The sequence below is a fragment of the Lichenostomus cassidix genome, chromosome 2 (assembly GCF_008360975.1).
Source record: "Lichenostomus cassidix isolate B80296 chromosome 2, HeHo_3.0, whole genome shotgun sequence".
In the NCBI taxonomy this organism is placed as follows: Eukaryota; Metazoa; Chordata; class Aves; order Passeriformes; family Meliphagidae; genus Lichenostomus; species Lichenostomus cassidix.
The window spans coordinates 111,001,734-111,020,859 of NC_139482.1; the positions used below are offsets into that span (position 1 = coordinate 111,001,734).

The following is a 19,126-nucleotide window of genomic DNA, read 5'->3' on the forward strand; positions in this document are numbered from 1 at the left end:
AAAGCATGAAAACATGCATGAGCCTGGAAGTTGTGCTGTAGCTACGAAAGGTAATAACAGCAGCCCACAAAAAATAAAAATCTTAATTTTCAAAGGAGAAACATTTCCTAAAGAGTGAGAAGGTATCTTCTTTAGCATTCTAGTTTTCACTTACTTTTAAGTCAGGCTCAGTCAGCTATGCTTTATGAAGAACTATTTTAAAATAAGACCAAGTATCACAAGCAAGCATTAGAAAACACTTCTGAAGCTAGAACCATCAGAAGATATTCCCTCTCAATGTCAGTATATTATACTTCACAATTTTTTTCCTGATATAGTTTCAAGCTCAGATAAAGCTGCTTGATACTAGGATTTCTTAAAATAATTTTTACTCGGGCATCTTAAGTGAGTGGCTAAAGAGCATATATTTTGGGTTCTCTGAGTAGCAGAATCCTTGAAATTAGGTTTACAGAACTTCTGCTAAGCCATCATTTCTCATTGTCCTGTATATGTCTCAGATTTAACTTGTCTGCCATTTACTCTCAGTATGTCCTTGTAGTTTACCCTGATGGCATTGCTGTCACTTACCCTGGAAGCAAGAGGCCAGTCTTTTCCCTGGGCTATGTGGTCGTCAACAGATTCTAAAAATAGTAATGTATTTTGTTCTACTGCATGATCTTAGTTTAGCTGAGCTTCCTGCCTTAATCATTCCTTTGTGACAGGTTTGCCAAATCTCAGATCCTCAGACATGCTGTACAGCCCCTCAACACCAATATTCATTTCCTGCATCAGTGTCTTGTGCTAACATTGACTTAATTTGCCCTAATTCACGGTGCCACTGGACTTCTGTACAGAGCTTGTTCTCTTTACATATCTCTCTTTCACTTTAATATTTCTAAAATGATAAGGAATTCTTTTAAGCAGTTGTGATTTAGATGGTACCCAAAACTGCATTGAAGTAATTTGTTTTCAGTAGGCATGTCACAGGCAATGAACTTTCATATTTCTGGTAATCTTGTGTAAAGATTTTTAAAATACAGCCCAGTAACCATAGCCATGTGATTGAAAATGCAGGGGAATTATTTCTTAATGCATCTCTGACCCTCTTTCCTCAGTATTATTGCTTATAGTCAGCTTATCCCTAAGATTTACATATACTTCTCTTTTTCCAATTTCTATCTTTTCTTATCCAAGTCTGCTGGGAGGAAGGAGAGAGTGGGAAAGAAAATAATATGTAAAGAATTTAGGTTCTTCCATATACCTTAAATACTTTCCGTCGGCTTACCAGTTATAATTAGCACATGGAATACTATTGATGAACAAAAGTAACAAAATTTATTTAGCACATAATGATGTGTAATGGGGAAATGAAATGAGTTAAAATATGTTTCCATTTTCCCCTGCTTCACATTTTTTCTTTCCTTGCTCTTCCTATTAACTATCTCCTTCCCTGTTCTATCATGTTTTTCTCTTCCTGTTTAATGCTTTTTCCTCTTTCATCAGTCTTGTTGGACTGGCATTGTGTTACTGTGTTACTTTTATTAACCAATTCTCACTCTCTCTTACTAAAATTTTGTTCCTACTTCTATTACCTTGGAGGAAAATGTATGCTGAAAAAGAACCCTGTACCTTGCTCTTGTTCCCCACAGGATGAGGAGAAGGGGGTCTTCAAACTATAACCTTTTCATTCTCTGAAATAGATTTTAAAGTGAATAATGAAATTGTGACCTGAGTTCTGTCCTCTCCTCTACTCCCTTGCCTGAAAGACTTGGAAAGTAAAAAGGAAGAGCAAAACTCCTGCTTTGCTTCAGTGACTGTGTCTGAAGTGGAGAAGTCCTTTGGTACTGTTTAGTGCACCAATATAGATATTCATCTACTATACTGGTGAATTTTGGAAATGTGAATAGAATTTTTGAAACTTGAGTCACATTTGATTTCAAGAGTTATGTTTAAAGTCTTTCAGATAAGTTAAACATTGAAAAATACTTGAATTAAGTGGTGTGCAACTTTAATTCATCATTGTGTATGCAGTATGATTCAGTTTCAGTTACGCATTCACAATCTAAATTTTCCACTGGAACCCACTTTAGAAAAACAGTTAATGTGACAAGTAACCCATAATAATGTATCTTCTGGTACTCTCAGGGATAGACACCTCAGAGCTGTCATTTGAGCTAGTATACTGGCTGCATGTAACATTCTGCCACTTTTTGTGAGTTTCCAAAATATGAAGTTCCTAGGTCATGTTTATCATTATCAATGAAACTGACTGCTGGCATTGAGTAATTACATAAACAGCCTACACCCATGTTTTTTACCTGTCTTTTCCTATGGATTAGGGTGGCTGTGAGAAAACTGGCTGTTAGAAATCACCCTTTTACTATTCCCTGAGTCATACAGCCTGTTGTTTTGGAGAGTAATACTTGTCATTTACTAAGTCCATGTGAGAGTCCATACAAGGAGCATAACAAGAGAGTCAATGAATTTGCTGACATGGCTTTATTTTTGTATTATGTATGGAAGAACAGGTGTAACACTACCATGCCTGTGGAATTTGGGTTTGGTTTTGGGTGCATTTCCCTGGAATCAAGTTTTCTATGGTGACTACAAACCTTGACATTCACTGTCCTGAAGGTTGCCTTCTTCTTCCTCATCCCTCCGTTTGCTCATGGTGCAAAATCTTCTTCAGTTTGACATACCCTAACTCCTTTCTGCTGACCTACCACATTTTAGATATTCTTTCACATTTTTTCAGTCTACTCCTGGCAACACCTTTTCATCTTATCTTCAGCATCTTCCAGTCTGCTTGACTGTACAGTTCACATTCTCTTTATCTTTTGTCATCTACATTTAGTGGTGTGTGAAAAACAATCATAGAAGGAATAAGTGATATTAGTCCCACTTTTATTACAATTACCTTGCATCATGAATGTGTCCAAGATTTTACAAAGAAAAATCCTTATGACTTTCAATATTTGGCCTCTTGGTTTTCGGTGAGCTGAAGAATGCCCTAAGTGAAATCTAATCTAAGCAGTAGTTAATTACATAGAAAATGTGATATCCAAAGTAAGTAATTCCCACAATGTGACTGATTAAATAGGGATGCTACTTACAGCTATCCACCCATGCCTGCCTTGCACACGTTTCATTGTGTGGCAGCTCATTGTTCCTGGATCAGCACAGTTTACCACTAGCCAGTGTTTGTCTGAATTAACCTCAGTTTCTAAAAGTAGAGCCCAGTGTAGTTGGTGGTTTTTTCTGACTTGCTGTGACAGCCTATAGCAGGATTAACACCCTGCAGGACAGGGATGTGTGGACAGCTGGGATGACCATTTCACAATCCCATTCCAATCCACTTCTACAGAAAAGGATTTTCAGTGAGGGGTGCTGCTCTCACAGGGATATTTTCTAATTAGCTGTGACGTGTTTCTCACTGGCTACTTAACTTTGTTTGTTTTAATTTTGCAGTGCTTTAAGTGCTGTGTTTTCCTATGTGGCATATTTTGCATATCTCAAGTTCCCTTTTTATACATTTTGACAATGTACTACTGCAGGAACAGTTTGATGGTAAATAAACTTGACTTGATGATATTACAACAGCATTGCTACAAACTCCTGCTTTCTGAATTCCAGAGTAGTTAAAGAGGCTTTTGCTGCAATCACATAAAAACTCAAGTGGAAGATCTAATTATGTTGATTAATTTTGAGCCAAGTTGTTGGTGTTTGTTTTCTATAAGTACTGAATTCTTCTATATAGAAGCATATGCTCAGAAAAGAAAGGGAAATGTGGTAAAGACTGTGCAAAAAATAATTATGATATCTCAGCTAGAATTTCCTGGCTCATGCATGGTATTGTTCCTCCTTCCTTTGCTGGCAACTGAAATAGGTTACTCGTAGGGGTTTTTTTGGTGTGGGGTTTTTTTTTGTTTGTTTGTTTGTTTGTTTGTTTCTTTTGTTTTTTTGGTTTTTGTCTTGATTTTCTACCTTACCCTGAGGAAGTATTTTGTTTACTCGTAGACTTTTGCAGATAAGGCAATACTGTAGCAGCAACTGCAATAAACCTTGGTCTCTCTCTCTGCTGTAGCTATGCTGTCCCAGAGATGACAAAACAAATGCATAGTTTTTAATGGTGACCACTGGAATTATGTGCATGCTTGTTTTAATAGGAATTCTTAGACAGGATTATTGCTTTTGTTTACAGGACCTGGTACTAGAAACGAAGTTGCAGTTCAGACTTTATTCTAAATCTGTCAAATGATCAGTTAATCACACTGATTTTAATATTTCTATTAATCGATTTTTTTGTGGTTGACTTGATTATTTATGGGAAACCTGTAAGTTCATATTTTATACAAGAAAGGAAGGAAGAAAAAAAGCAGTTTAGAAAATCAGTGGAATTCAAGGGTCAATGACCTGACACAGTAAACAACAGTTTGTCTAAGCAGCAGTGCAACACAGAGATGCCTTCGTACACTTTAAATAAGAAATCTGTGGTCTTGCTCCTGTAATGCCCAATTTTTTTCTCTCTCTTGTGTTTTACTTAGGTGATTCTGATGCAAGAGTGTAGTCTTTTGAGCTCAATGTCTCTGCAAAGAGACGTTGTTGTTTACCAAAGATAAGTACCTGGTTTCTTCTGTTTTTCCAGCTTGCACTGACTCAGTGTTCTGTCATCGCTTCTCAAACTGCCTCTCTGCTCATTTTCTTTGGTAGCTTCCAGTCATATTCCTAAACCTTTTTACCTCTAATAGCCCAATTCCATATCAGCAAAGAAACTGATTGCAGTTGCAAAACTGGTGATGGTGGCAATTTCTGAGTAGAAAGCAAAGTCCTGATAGCAATATGAAAACTTACACAGAGAGATAAATGATGCCAGGTTTTTCAGTGGTCTGCTGTGATTTCTGTTGCCATCTCAGTGGAAAGGACTGATACGGCCTAGTGCCATTACAAATGTGCTATGCTGTGATACATAAGTTGGTAATATAAAAGAGACATATTTTTGATTTAGTGAATATGCAATAGGAATATTCTTTTTAATTGTATGAATAATTTCATAAAACCTAATGATAAAACAGACTGAAAATGTTTTGGCCTTAGTAAACTTATTTCAATCCCATCAAATTAAGGAAAGGTCATAATAAAATATTGGTTTGTTTATGAAATTTCAAATTAAATTTGAATTTTTTTTTTCCTGGGGCAATTAAAAATGACTTATTAATATTGTTTTCATTGAAGTTAATGAAACTTGTGAATTTCTCTGAGAATAGATTTTGTCATTTCTTTCAGTTACTCTTACCTTGTTAGTTCAAGCTCTATCAAGACATAGTGGAGTTCATGATTCAAACTGTATCAAAAAAGCAGAAATGATGTTATATCTGTTGAAAAATCCTGGTTTGTATTTCCATGGTACATGGGAAAAATTTTAGTCAATTGACAAAACGGAAATACATGCTTATTTATACTCTTGTAAACTGGGTAAAAAATATATTCGTATTACTTTGATTCAATGAACATTATCTCTACTAAGTCAGATAACATGTTCTTTCTTTATTTAATCTGGTTTCAATTTTAATTATTCATTGCACATTATTATTTTGATTTTTCTCAAGCAGGATATGCAGAATTTTAGAATTTCACTGTGAATGATTATTTTTTCATTAGGAACTTCTGCAATTAACTCTGGACCTGACACATGTTTATACAGACAGCTATAAATATGTTTATCAGGTGTTTATAAAGGATCTAAAAATCTCAATATTTCTGGAGGGTTTGCAACCATTAGTTTATTTTCTAATCTCCTTTGGGACACTGGTGCAATGTTTTTGGCTTGTTTCTTTTAACTTAACTGAAATCAAAAGATGTAGTATAATGTGGAAAGTCTCACTGAATTATTAGCATTAGGCATAATGCCAGGGGCATGAAATTTACATTTGAGTGTGAAACAATTGCCTTGGCAGAGGAATGCCAGGAATTTTCTATACAAAAATTTTGTGTTGAGAGATAATGGAGAGAAAATCCAGACTGCAGTGCTGAATAGTCAGAGAAGAACTTCTGTTTATCTCTGACAAAAGGCACTGTTATTTAGGCAAAAGTGAGAAATTATCTAAATCATGTCACAGTTCATGCAGCCTCCAGAGCAGTGAAGAATAAGGAGAGATTTAGTACAAGCTTGGGCTCTGACATGTGCTTCCTCTTTGAAATCAAGTACATAATTATATTTAGACACATCTACTGAATCACCAAAGGGTAACATTGGGAAAGTGAGAGACCAGAGAAAAGATTCAGTTTTTTTCTAACAGCATTCCAGACTTTGACCCAGAGCCAAACTTTCATGCTCCAGTTTGCCACAGTGCATTTCACATAAAGACATGCAGCGGCAGCCCATTGCCATTTAATATCACTGTTTTCAGATTATTCTCTCCAATACTGCTTTTTCCTTCTGAAATATTGTGTGTTGTGTTGTTCTGTTTTCTGGTTTTTGTTTCGTTTTGTTTTATTTTGCCATTTGAAGTAGTTTTTTTTCCAAGCCAGAACAGATTGGGTGACTCGTTAGATCATTTTGTGGGTGTTTGTTCTGGGGGACACTAGATAATTGTTAATGCAAACAGCACTGAATAAACAAACAGGAGCCCAAGATGCATTCATTCAGTTAATACTGCCTTGTGGATCACTGACTGTTGAAAAATTGTTGTTTATAGAGTGAATCATTAATTTGGCTTGCGTATTAAATATGCTTGCCACTAAAATAATAAATTATGACTGGCAGATAAATACCATTCTTGTTTTAAACAAGATAAAATGAATGAAACATTAAAAACCATGTTAGTTACTAATTGCCAACTTCAATTGTTTTGAAGCATGAGCTTTGCTAAGAGCTGGACATTTTGTTAAAAGGCTTTGTCAGGTAATTATTTTCCTCCCTGCCAAAGAAGTGCACAGGTTTGCTGATTCCAAAGTTCATTTCAGTCCTTGCACTATCAGGTAGATTGAGGTACATACAGCTTAGGGTCCTACATCTTTGTGAGCTTCCTTGTACTGAATTTATTGAAACTGTAATTCTGTGCAATGGATATACAGATCCCCCTTTGTGTATTGAGCTTTGTCAGGAGGTATGAGGAAGTGTTGGAATCTAGAGACTGTTCCCAACTCACTGAGAAATTTTTCAGCAAATGAGTCCAATATGTAAATTATTAAAAATCATTATGTTAACTGAACATAAGTAACTCAGTGTTCAAACAAAATATAATTCAAGTGTGCTGGAAAGCAATAACTGAATGAGGGTTTATTAATCTGCAGTTACTCAACTTCTCCTTTGATTTTCTGTGGTGTCTGCATGCCTCTGACCACTCTTCCAGTACCAAACACCTTGTGGCAAACTGGATGGAATGAATATGCCATCATGGAATTTGCATTTGAAATAATGTTTCTCTTTTTCCAGAAATATTTTGTTTCCTATTAATCACAAAGGACTAGCAATGCTATATGTAAGGATAATTTCTAAATCTACTTTCCAAATCTACTTTCCCTATTTATAATAAAGTTTGGGGTTTAGTTTTAATTATTGATAAATCAAAAGGCCCCACAGAGTTACAAATGTATGTGTGTTTAATTTCCTAACACACGCAAAAAGGACAGATATTATTTTTTCAGACAGAATGTAGAGCCCAAAATATGTTGGCAGGAATGGAGGCAGAAGGACTTGAAAAGGCAAACATTAGTGCTGCATTATTATCATAAGTAGTTGTTGATCTGGTATTTATGCCTTTGAAACATGGTTTTAGTCTCTTTCCCCATTAGCAGTTCAGACATTCCTCAGACAGGAAGAATTTCTTGTGAATTACCTTCATCAAGTTAGACATATACAACCTGCAGTGCTATCGCATGCTACATGAAACTGAGTTTGATATTGCATAACTCCTCCATAAACTTGTTATTTGTGCATACAATAGTGTATTCTTATTTTGCACCAGAACCTTGAGAATGAAGTGTTTCCTACTTTTACTTCAATAGTATTTTATTTGGCTTGTGGTATTTCCTACACTTCACAAAGTGCCTCTTCTTACTGTTGTGTGCACAAGAAATTTAGTTTGCTATCTAATTTCATTAAGTATACTGGAGTATTCAGTCATGGAAGTACTTTGTGAAATTACATCTATTATAGCACTAGAATATGAACTGATTTATTATAAGAAGATCAGAGCATAGCTCAAGTGCTCAGTGCATTATCCTAAATGAAGCTTTGTCTCTGAGGGCTGCCACAGCCTTCATCTTTGCCGTTAAGTTTTAGCCATTGATTTCCCTTTAGAACACAAATGCCATAATAATACTGCTCGGTAAATGTTTCTTCAGTATTGAATAATTGCTTTTTCTGCCAAGGGGGTGTCAAAGTCTCTTCCCAACCTGTCTGTCACGGAATGTTCCTTTCACATCTGTCAGCACAGGTCAGCTAAATAGGTCTGATAACTCAGTTTTGTAGCAGATGCAGGTTGCAAGTCAAGTTGAAAGGATGGCAAGTAACTTTTCAAAGCTTGCTTGTTTACATATTTTTGATTGCAGTGATTCCCAGCCCCTTTAGAGCAAACCACACTGCTTTTGGAGCCCTCCTTTCTTTGAGTGATACATGCTGTTCATGCCTCCCTCTGTTCCTGCACACCAGGCTCTGTCCTGGAGCCTTTTCCTCTGCACCTTCTCTATTCAAAGCCACATGCAGCTCCTTTCTCACATTCTGAAGCACAGCTTGTCCCAGAGCAACCTAATGGTGGGGCGGGGAAAAAAAAGAAAAAAAATCAAATATTCAGGCTGAAGGAAGCTCTGAGGAGAGCTGGAAAGGTACTCAGGTGAAAGTGGCTGTGATTTGGAGATGGGTTTGCAGAGATTAGCCAGAAGCTTATCACAGATATCTGTAAGCAGTGGGTTTCACAGTTTATCATTTTACAAATGTTTTATTTTTGAAATTACTTTGGTTATATTTTCTGCCTTTTTTCTGTGTATTGCAACTAGTAATCATTGGGGCTTTTACCAGCATAAGATATAACTTTTCTGCATGATGCATGATATGTATTCCTGTAATTTAATTATCTAGAGTGTTTATTTGGGGGTATAAATGCTGGAAACAATGACATTTCTGAGATGATTTATGAGGTAGTGCACTTTGTAATCAAACCTTCTGTGTGCTGTTTGTAAAATATCAAGTGTTATAAAATTGCTGATAGTCAGAAAAAGAACATTGATAACGAGCTTACATTCTCTGTGCAGCTGCAGATGAGAATCAGTAGGAAATAGAGGGGAGCAGAAGCAGTGGCAGCTATATTGCAAAGATTAGTAACTGAGATGTTGCCTGCCTGAGAAACACATAAACTCTCTGCAATGAATTTATGTTGAGAATTATGTAGCTCCAGCTTTAAATTTTAGACAATATTTTATTAGTAAAAGTTATTTTGTTCTATGTGATAATACAAATATTTCTGAAATAAGTAAATAAATGCATTATTCATAAAAACCAGCAAGAAGGAAAAAAAGGAGTAATACTGAGTTGTCTATATGACCAGGTTTAGACAAGGTTTAGATCAAAGAGAATCTAAAAGAGAATGAAAGTGGAATTGTCACTGACTGTGGAACCAAAGTTCCCCAAAGACAAACATTGCAGAACTTTTATTGATAAGGCAGAACATAACACAAGCCAATAACTTTTTGATTGCAGTAGGAATTAGTGACCTGCCATAATCAGGGCCCAAGAAAGGAGAGCACTGCGCATTACTTCAGTTTATATTTCAAAGATATATGCTCTTATAGTTCCCGAAGACTAAGAAGTTCTCAGAATATTTGGCTGAGTAAAATCTCTTTTCCACTTCAGCTTAACTCAGCTGAGAAAAGGGTTCATAAAGATTACAAGGAAACATACTTTGTAACACAATGACTGTCCCACCAGAGAGAAAATCTTTGAAACAGTAATAGTGACCTTGATTTTATGAGCATTTTGAGAGCAGAATTACAGATACAGTTCGTTATTGGATCTTGGTGCTCTTGTAAAGCTGATAAGGAAGGAATAATGATGGGTCCTTTTAAAATTTCTGAATTGTAACCTAGCCAGCCTAGGCTATCTTTGCTAGAAATTAGAGCACAGGCTGTGAACCAGGCAGAGCTCAAGAAATAAAGAACATTAACCTCATATGTGTGCTGTTTAATAAAACTGCATCCAGGGCAGCAAAATAAATCAAGAGACTTTATGAAGAGATTTTTTTTATTATTAAGAGGTTTTATCATAAGTATTAGGACTTAAATTTTTCTACTATGTGAGAATTCTAAATTTTAGTTTAAACGTGGGCTAATGGTGCAAGTTTTGTGTTGGAACTTTGAGTTCTATACACATACAAAGAATTGCAAGTGCATAATTTATACAAAATAGCGTTAAAATACTTGATGGTGAGAATTTTGTTACAGGATTGTTTTTTTCCAGTCATTGAATGAATCTGCTGTTTTGCCCAGGACTGTTTTGTGTTTCCTGAAAATGTTACTGACTCATACGTGAGTGTTTCTATTGCAGACCCACCAGCAGGACACTGGTATTAGCATCTGCTAACATCCTGTTCCAGTGGCTTTATCACATAAATAAATGAATGCATAAGTGTGCATTGGGATGAATACGCTTTAGGTAAAGGCCAGGCAAAGTAATAATCGCAGGATTTGGTGTGACATTTTGCCAGCACTCACACATATTCCTGACTTTTCTAACATTTGTTTTTCAACTCATAAATATTTCTGCAAAGTAAGCATGCTGTTAAATGACACAGGCTTCTGTGGAGAGATTAGGTACGTTAATAAAAAGTGAGACAAAATGTACTGGTGTGTGATGGTTTCTAATTAGGGTAGAAAAAAAGGTTTTTTAAAAGAGGAGTGCTCTGAAGAGCAACACTTAATTGTCTCTATTTTTGTTACTTTTGAGTATACTTTTACTTTTGAAACGAAAATTGGAAAACACAAAAAAAAAGAAAATGACATTTGCAGTAAGAAAAGTGTGTGTGAATGTCCTATGAAAGGGAGGAGGTGGTGGCAACATAAGCATTCCTTTGATTATATTCAATGAGACCAGCTTGTGTACTTTATAAGAACCAGGAACAACTTCTAACATCTTCCTAATCCTGTTGCAACTTTGATCATTTCTCCTTTTAAGCAATGGCTTATAACTGGACCTAGCAAAGAGGAGTGCAGTTGCTCATCTCAGACAGATAACTTTTATGTTTTGATATATCTTTTTCATTCTAATGAAATCTTTCTCTCCATTTTAGACAAATATCACTTGCTGTGTCATAGCACATGGATTTCAGGACCGCCTGTGAAGAGGTAGGATCAGATTTCTTTTTTTCAAACAATAGTAGAATGAAAATAAATGAACTTTTAATCCTTTTTATATGCAAGATGCTTGCTTTTTTTTTTTTTACCCTTTTCTTTTTCTTTCCCTGAAATTTTAGGAATTCTATAATCAAATATGATTTTTTCAGCTGATCACTTCATGGTGGCAGATGGACTTTGTAGTAGAAGATGAAAGAATTTGCACAAGTGTATTCATCACTAGACCTCACCTCTGTTCACATTTCCCTCTTTAGGCACAATGTAGGTGCAGGTGGCTATATTTTGTGTGAGCTTTGCTCTTCTTGAAGTGTTTATGTCTGAAAGCCTGTACATGAAGGAAAACATCAATGGAGTCAGAAATCTGTCTGGTTCTGCTCTGCAGAATCAAGGGGGAAATGTAGAACTATGGGGAAAAGGTGGGTGAAGAAAAGGGAAGTTATGAGGATGACCAAAATCAAAAGCAATTTCATTCAGATTTAATGAGGTGAGAGGGTGATTTTTGCCTAAAATGAGTTTCATAATGTCAATGCAAAATACTTCAGTCCCCGTCCACTAGAATGAGGGAAGTGCTTTCTGTGTTCATACTAATTTGCCTTAAAGAAAGCAAATAAAATATATTTGTAGACATTGTCAAAGGCATCTTATTTACTCAGTGATTGTGTATGAACAATTATTTTAATGTGATTTTAACAACTTTAGCAATTGAGACACAGTGAGAACCATTTACAGCAAATTATGTAATGATGTTAATGCATTATTATAATTAAAAATCGTGACAATTACCTGGTCACTGAAAACCACAAACAGCATTTAGGAAGTTAAGACTAGAAACAAGAAAACTGGTTAGAACTTTAAATGTGACAATGATTCCATGAGAAAACAGAATTGAAATGATGGGAACAGCAGTAAAATCAAGAACTAACTGCAGCTAAAGCCAATTGTGACTTGATAATCAGTTAGAATAAATTAGGGAAGAAGAGAAAATAAACAGACTAAAGAAAATTGAATCATGACAGCATTCTGCAAGGAGAAGTAGGTTCAAAAACTACTATTAAAATGAAATTTGTCTTTGGGAAAGAATACCGCCATGTTTTTCCAGGGTGGTATGTGTCAGGCTCTTAACACCTCAGAAGATCCATGCACGGTGTAAATTTTATAGCAGTAGATACCATATTATTTGCATGGAAGAAAGAAATCTTATTAATTTTGAGGTTTTGCTTTTCAAATAGGATATATTCAGTTGGAAGGAACCTGCAATGATCATGTAGTCCAACTTCCTAACTGTTTCATGGCTGACCAAGAGTTAAAACATGTTTTTAGGGCATTTTGATTTTGGGTTTATTATTATTATTACTTCTTTTTGAACATACTTACTCAGGAAAAGAGGAAGATACATATTATTTTCATGTTTTTTTTTCTGTTGTTATTCTTTAAATTCTATGGTAGTATAGACTATTTAGTGGCAATTAGCTTCACTCCGTGTCCAGCAGAAGTAGTGAAAAGAGCAGCCACAGAAAGATGACTTGGCATATGTATCCTGTCTTAGCCTTTACAGTGCAAGTACACTGACAGATCTGTATCTGGTTTCTAACAGGGGCATTGGTTTCAAACTCAACTCTTTAAAAATCAGCTGATATGTTGGAGCTTCCATGGTAGGCAAGGGAAGGAGAGGGTGATGCCACTCATCCTAAAAAAGCTCCATAATCTGGAGACCCTAAAGGAGCTCCTTTAACTAGCATTTAAATAAAATTAAATGAGTTGGACTTAACCCCAGTTTACATGCTTTGTGTAAAATGGGGTTTGTTCCACAGAAACAGTGGTATCACTTCCATGACTATGGCTCCTCTCTTTCCTCCCAAAACAAATCTAATAAAATACAGATTTTCAACCTACTTCCATCAAATGCTTATTGTCTAAATAAGTCATCAGCAGTCTTAAACTTGCATATAGGGTAATTTTTAAGTAAAACCTTAGCATCTACTTTGGTTTTTGTTTGGGGGAAAATACAGTGAGCTGGATCTAAAAGCCCAAGAGAGGAGAGGCTGCTGCAGCTCCATAAGCCCAGGTCCAGACAGTCATGAAGGTGAAGACATATCCCCAGTAGGCATATGCTGGCAGAGCACACATATACACTACTGTATCCAAATATATGTTTATGTTCATGATGAGCCACACAAATCCCATACAAACTCACAGACAGCACTTTCTTAATACCTTAAAATTTGCCAGATTTGTCACCAAAACTTCATCCTGTACTTGAGCTTCTTAGGAAGTTGATGATAGCAGCTCAGGAAAAGCCCATTGTGGCACTACATTCTTAACTAGTTTGTGGTTCTATTCCATCTTGACACATCTTTGGCACTAGTTTAGTCACTTCAAGCCACAAACATTTTGCTGATATTTATTTCACCTATTGACATGAAAGATAAAGTAGCTGTAGACTTTGCTCCAGGTATTTTTGTTTAATTGGAACTCTATTCAGTGCATTTAAAAATTGCAGGCTTCTATCCCCTCCATCCCCTATTGTATCAAATTCTCAATCATACTACATATCTGGGAATATATCTCTAGTATTCTATGCCAGAATAGTTACTAAGACGTTTTTGAAAGTGGCAATGAAAGCTTTGGGAAGCATTTTGACTATTTGATCTTCCTCTTCCCCTTTTTGTTTTCTTTCATCTGCATATGTTATCCAGCGCTGTAGCCACTACTTTGCAGAAGAACTGAGATTGCTCTCCCAAACTGGTGAATGCAGCTCAGATTCTTGTTGGTACTTCCATCCTTACCAATGGCAGTAAATGGTTTGAACTGAGTTTCAATTAGCATAAAACCAAAATTTTCCACGCAGATGCACTAAGGCTGAAGCATGTTTTTCATGGTGTCCACAACATACTCATTTTTTTTCCGTAAATGACTTTTCATTCTGAGTAACTGATGCTCTAGTGCACTGGAGGTCTCTGAAGGAACCTTAGTTCTTTCATGGTACTGATGCTTTCATGCATCCCTAATTTCTTCTACTGTCTACTAGTGGGATTTGGTTTGAGATTTGGACACTTAAATGATCTTGTCTCCTTGTAGGTACCTGCATGTGTACTTTGTGCCTCAGTTCCCAGTGCGGATCTGATTGGAGCAGTCAGGGTTGTTGTAATGAGAGGTTAAACACATATGTAGACAGGTAGAGTTTGTTTTCAATCTCAAAGTGATTTCTATAATCCTAAAGATTATTTTCTCCCCCAAGCATCTTATCTTTAGGCTGTGCTGCATTTCAAGGCATCTTGGAGTAGTTTTATTCTGCAAGAAAATACCTTCTATGCTAGACAATTCAAATGGCACTACAAAAAGAGGAGGTCTTACATACACACATTTTTAAGGGAAATTTCTTGGTTTCTGAAGAAGGGATTGTTTTTTTCTTTTTTCTTTTGTGGGGGTGTATGGCTTCTCTGCTCACTACTTGTGGGAAGTTTTTCACTGTTTCATATTTCATTATTCAGTATTCCATGCTCTTTTCCTTCACTGATCAGCAAATGTATCCATCTTGTTGGTTCTTCTATTTAACAATTTCTAAACCATAAGACTATCCAGCTCCCCTTTTACCTTTATCCTGAGCTTTCTGAACTTTGCAAGAGCATAAATCATAGAGTCACTGGGTTCTTAAAACACTCTCCTGTACTCACTTGACCTTATTCTATATTCTGAAAACTATTTCTTGGAAGATAACCTCAGTCTCTGACATAATACTGTCCTCTGCAGTGAAAGTATCCTTCTGTTGAAATTGAAGACTTGGGATGATTGTAATGCATTAGAACATTTTCCCCTGCAATTTTTTTTTAAAGTTCATATTTTCTTTGTACTTTGTGAACCAGCTGCATGAGCAGCTTTCTAACTTTTCTAACTTTTGAAATCTCATTCTTTACTTCTAATAGCTTGGTTTTCCACCTCCCCCCCAATATAACATCAAACTTATCTTAGTTAATAGATACCCCATTCATTTCCGTGCTTATATTCTATTAATTTGTTTTCACAGTACTGTCCATTGTTTCTTTGAAGGATTAATTTGAATTGGTAAATGGTTTGTCCTCTGCTTTATGGATCCTATAAATATTCTTGTAGACTTCAAAAACTTTATAATTTGATGTGTTCTGTTATTCAAAGGTGTAGTGACCTCTATTTCAACATCCATCTAGTTGGGGGGGCTTTTTGCCTGCAAAAAAACGTGTTTTAAATTTTAAGTAATGTTTAACTTCCTCATTAATTTCTTCCCTAAATCTTGTTGTATGCTTTTATGGTCTGTTTCTAGTCACCTTTATGCCATTTTTTGATTTACAAATTTCAGACTAAGCTGCTGTTTTCCTTTGTTTAGAAATCCTGTTAAATAGCAATAGTGTGATTTCTAATACCATGGGTTTCTGGAATTTTTCTTAAATGAAGCTTCAACTCATGATTTAATCTCAAAATCGCATGATGGAAAATGACTGGTAATTTACAATGTCTGTTAGAATGTCATATAAAAGGTGCAGCAATTTAAAGAAGCATATATGTCCTCACAGCAGCCTTCAATTTTGCGTTATCTCTGTAGTCCCAGTTAGGTCATTGGCAATTCTGACATCAAAGTGGCATCCTTATAGTGTCAGAAAAAGAAAATCTTTGCTCTAAAAAGTACCTTAGCTTAGTAAGAAACTCATATATATATATATATACATATTTTTATAAATACTTTTTAATACCCAAATTTCCAATTTACACGTTATGTTACAGACTGTATGAAACAAGGACTTTCTCTGTAAGACTTCATTCATTCAATAAAATCACTTTGAAAGAATACCACTACAAATACTTACCTGGCAAATACCTGACAAATCAAATTTTAAAAAGTTCAAGTTTGAATTCAGAACTTTCTGCAGTTCTTGCAGTCTGGAGTGTACAATTCGTATGCAGGAATGGACTTGGCTGTCCTTTGGATTGGAAAGTGTTGGTATCTGATTGAAGAGGCTCTGAATGACAAGCTGAACACATCCCTGTGTGTCTGGGCTGCATTCCAGTTTTTGACAATATAAGTGCTTTTCACTTAAGCTAGCAATACTTCCACAGAATGTGTAGCTGGACTGTTTAAAAAACATCCTTTATATGGCTCTGACACATATTCCTACCTCTTCAATCCATTGCTATTACCTCCTTAAATTCATTGCCATTACCTCCTTAAACCTCTGATTCAATTTCCTTTTTTATTATTGTACTTACGATTATAAAGCAGTGACAGACATATCTCCAAATGCTCGAAGGTCAGCCTCAGTTCAAATAAGCATCCAAAAGGGTAGATATTAATCTGAAGGAGCTAGGTACACATTTAAGGCAGTTTTGTAACCCATTCTCCTTACTGCTATCATGTTCTTGATAGTAGGAATAAATTTCAGGGCTTAAAACCAAATTGCAGAGGCTTGCTTTATTTTAGGACATAACAGTTGAAGTAGAAACCAAAAATCCAGGTCACCTTGCATAGAAAATATGCTGAGATTTTTTTTTCCTCATCCTTTCTTCCCCGTGCTTGTGGACTAAACTATTCTGGGATATCTGTTGAAGTATTCCTGCTGATAGGAAACTAGAAGAAGCAAAGCTAAACAAATTGTTTTATTATTGTAAGGCCAGAGACATAGATAAACTAGCATAAAGGAGAAGATATAGCCATGTCTTCAAAACTAATTACGAGTATTTAAAATTGCCTGAAATACTGAGAAAGTCTCTTACAGAATAAAACATAGGAAATGTTTTAGTTTGTTTTTTGTCATAAATGCCAAAAAAAAAAAAAGGACATTTAAAAAAAAAAAATTCTTCAACAGAAAATCTGCCAGCAGACTTGTTTAGGCCAGATAAATTTAAAAAATATTTATGCAGGAAATTGTCTTCTAAATGAACAGGTAACTTTAATGATGTTTCTCCTGCAGTATTTATTTTGATACGTGTTTGGTAGATACTCTGCTGCTGTCATAGATGTATAAACTGTAGTTTTCATGTATATTTCCTCTGAAATTAATTCTTAACTATTTGTGAAGACCATTTAACAAACATGAAATGTTGGGTTTGGTATATAAGCATTTCTAAATTCCTTTTAGGAAAGGAACCTCTAGATCTTATACATAGCCTGTAGGGACAATGTGCTGTAAGTCAGGGGTTTTTAAGTGGCCTTTTTTCACTGCCTTGTTGCTAATAATGATCAGAGTGTGCCCATATTCTTTGGAGAAGCAGTCTGCCTTAAGGGCTCTGCCAACCTATGTTGTTCTTTGATAGTGACCTAAAGCAGAATGTTCACCACAGGCTGGTGTGGCAAAGCAAAGGGAGATCAGTTTTATAGGCCTCTTGTAGTTATATTAGTTCAGGAGCTGTAAGCAGTTCCAAGGACATCAGCTCTTGCCACATCAGTGTTCTTATCTAACTCAGCTTTAAACGGTGAGTTGCCGTTGTTGTCTGAGATGACAGAGGCAGCCTTGTGCAAGTGCAACATTCACTGCATCTGTTACTTAGGTACCACTATCTTCCTTCATCACTGCTTTTGCTTGAAGCCACAGGCTCTTCTCCCCCAAGGAAACTAATTTTTTTTTTCCACTGTTTTACAATGCTTCCATATGCATTCTTTAACACACCTCCTCCACTTAATAAAAAATGTGTGACTTCAAACACCCAGTTTTCTCCCCATCTTCTCAACAGGAGCCCGACTCTATCAATAGGGTGATTTTCTTGGTGATTTGGGCTCAATCAAGGTGTATTGGCTTTATAAACTGTTAGCAGCTGAACTCTGCTTCTCTCTGCATGTCTGCTGTGAGGTGATGCAGTGTTTCACACGTTTGAGCATGAGGGGATGCCTTGCATGGCCCTGCTCTGACAGCAGCTCAGGCGATGTGCTGCATGTGTCTTGCTGCTGTAAGACAGGAGTAGGGCTCAGCCCTCTGCCAGTGACATGGAAAAGGCTCCAAGGGAAAAATTTTAGCACAGCCTCACATGGAATCCCTTGAAAATTAGTACCAGGAACAAAAGCTAACAGCAGCCATAGCTCTGCACTCCCACAATCACACATGCATACCATCTAAGCTCTTCAAGTGTAGGGGAGGGCAGGGGTATAGGCTAGACAGCTGACCTCCCTTCCTCCAACCAGAATAATTGTACTGGGGCCACATGAATAAAAATTGCTGATGTGCACAGCAATTTACATGAAAGTATGTATAGAGGTTGCCTTCCCTAATTTCCAGCTATGGAATAGGAGCTCATATCTTTATTTGATTCAGTTTATGGAATACTTTGAATGGGGTGGGTGAGAGCAGCAAAAAGGAAGTTTCACCAGGCAAAATTGAACATAATTAAATTCCAGTCTTTGTTCTCAAGGTCTTCTTTTGAAGTTACCTGATGACACTCAACTACATTCTTCTCCTTTACATGGTTGTTAATGCTGCTCTCAGGTAGGAGAGGGAAGGAGGTACTATAATTGAAGATTTAATTTTGAACTGTATTGTAAATTAGCTTTCATAAAACCCAACAACAGTAAAGAGGTTCATTACATTTTAGAATGTCTGATGTAAATAAGGTCTCTGAGTGTGTGTGATCAATCTTTCCAAGGGCCAAAATATTTTGCTGTTCCCAAGCTTGATTTGTTTGTTCAGGCTGAATAAGCTCAGCTCACATGCATTTAGAAACTGGCTTGAATTTTAATTTTATTCTAATATCTAATTGTTCCTGCTGTGGTTGCCTCTAATTCCTACAAAGTAGCCCCTCAGCTTTTGCAGAAAGACTCTGGAGATTTTATAAGGTTATTGAT

The 19,126-nt window shown here is 36.1% G+C and overlaps 1 protein-coding gene across 2 annotated transcripts in view; it reads left to right on the plus strand.

The window, feature by feature from the left end:
• The window catches only part of SNTG1 (syntrophin gamma 1), a 324,602-nt gene that overhangs the window by 154,316 nt on the left and 151,160 nt on the right, over positions 1–19,126 (plus strand). For both annotated transcript variants that reach the window (XM_085052813.1, XM_085052812.1), the window contains exon 2: positions 11,262–11,316. In XM_085052813.1, coding sequence (XP_084908939.1) covers positions 11,290–11,316 — 27 coding nt within the window. In that variant the 5' untranslated portion in view covers positions 11,262–11,289. The remainder of the gene's footprint in view (positions 1–11,261; positions 11,317–19,126) is intronic.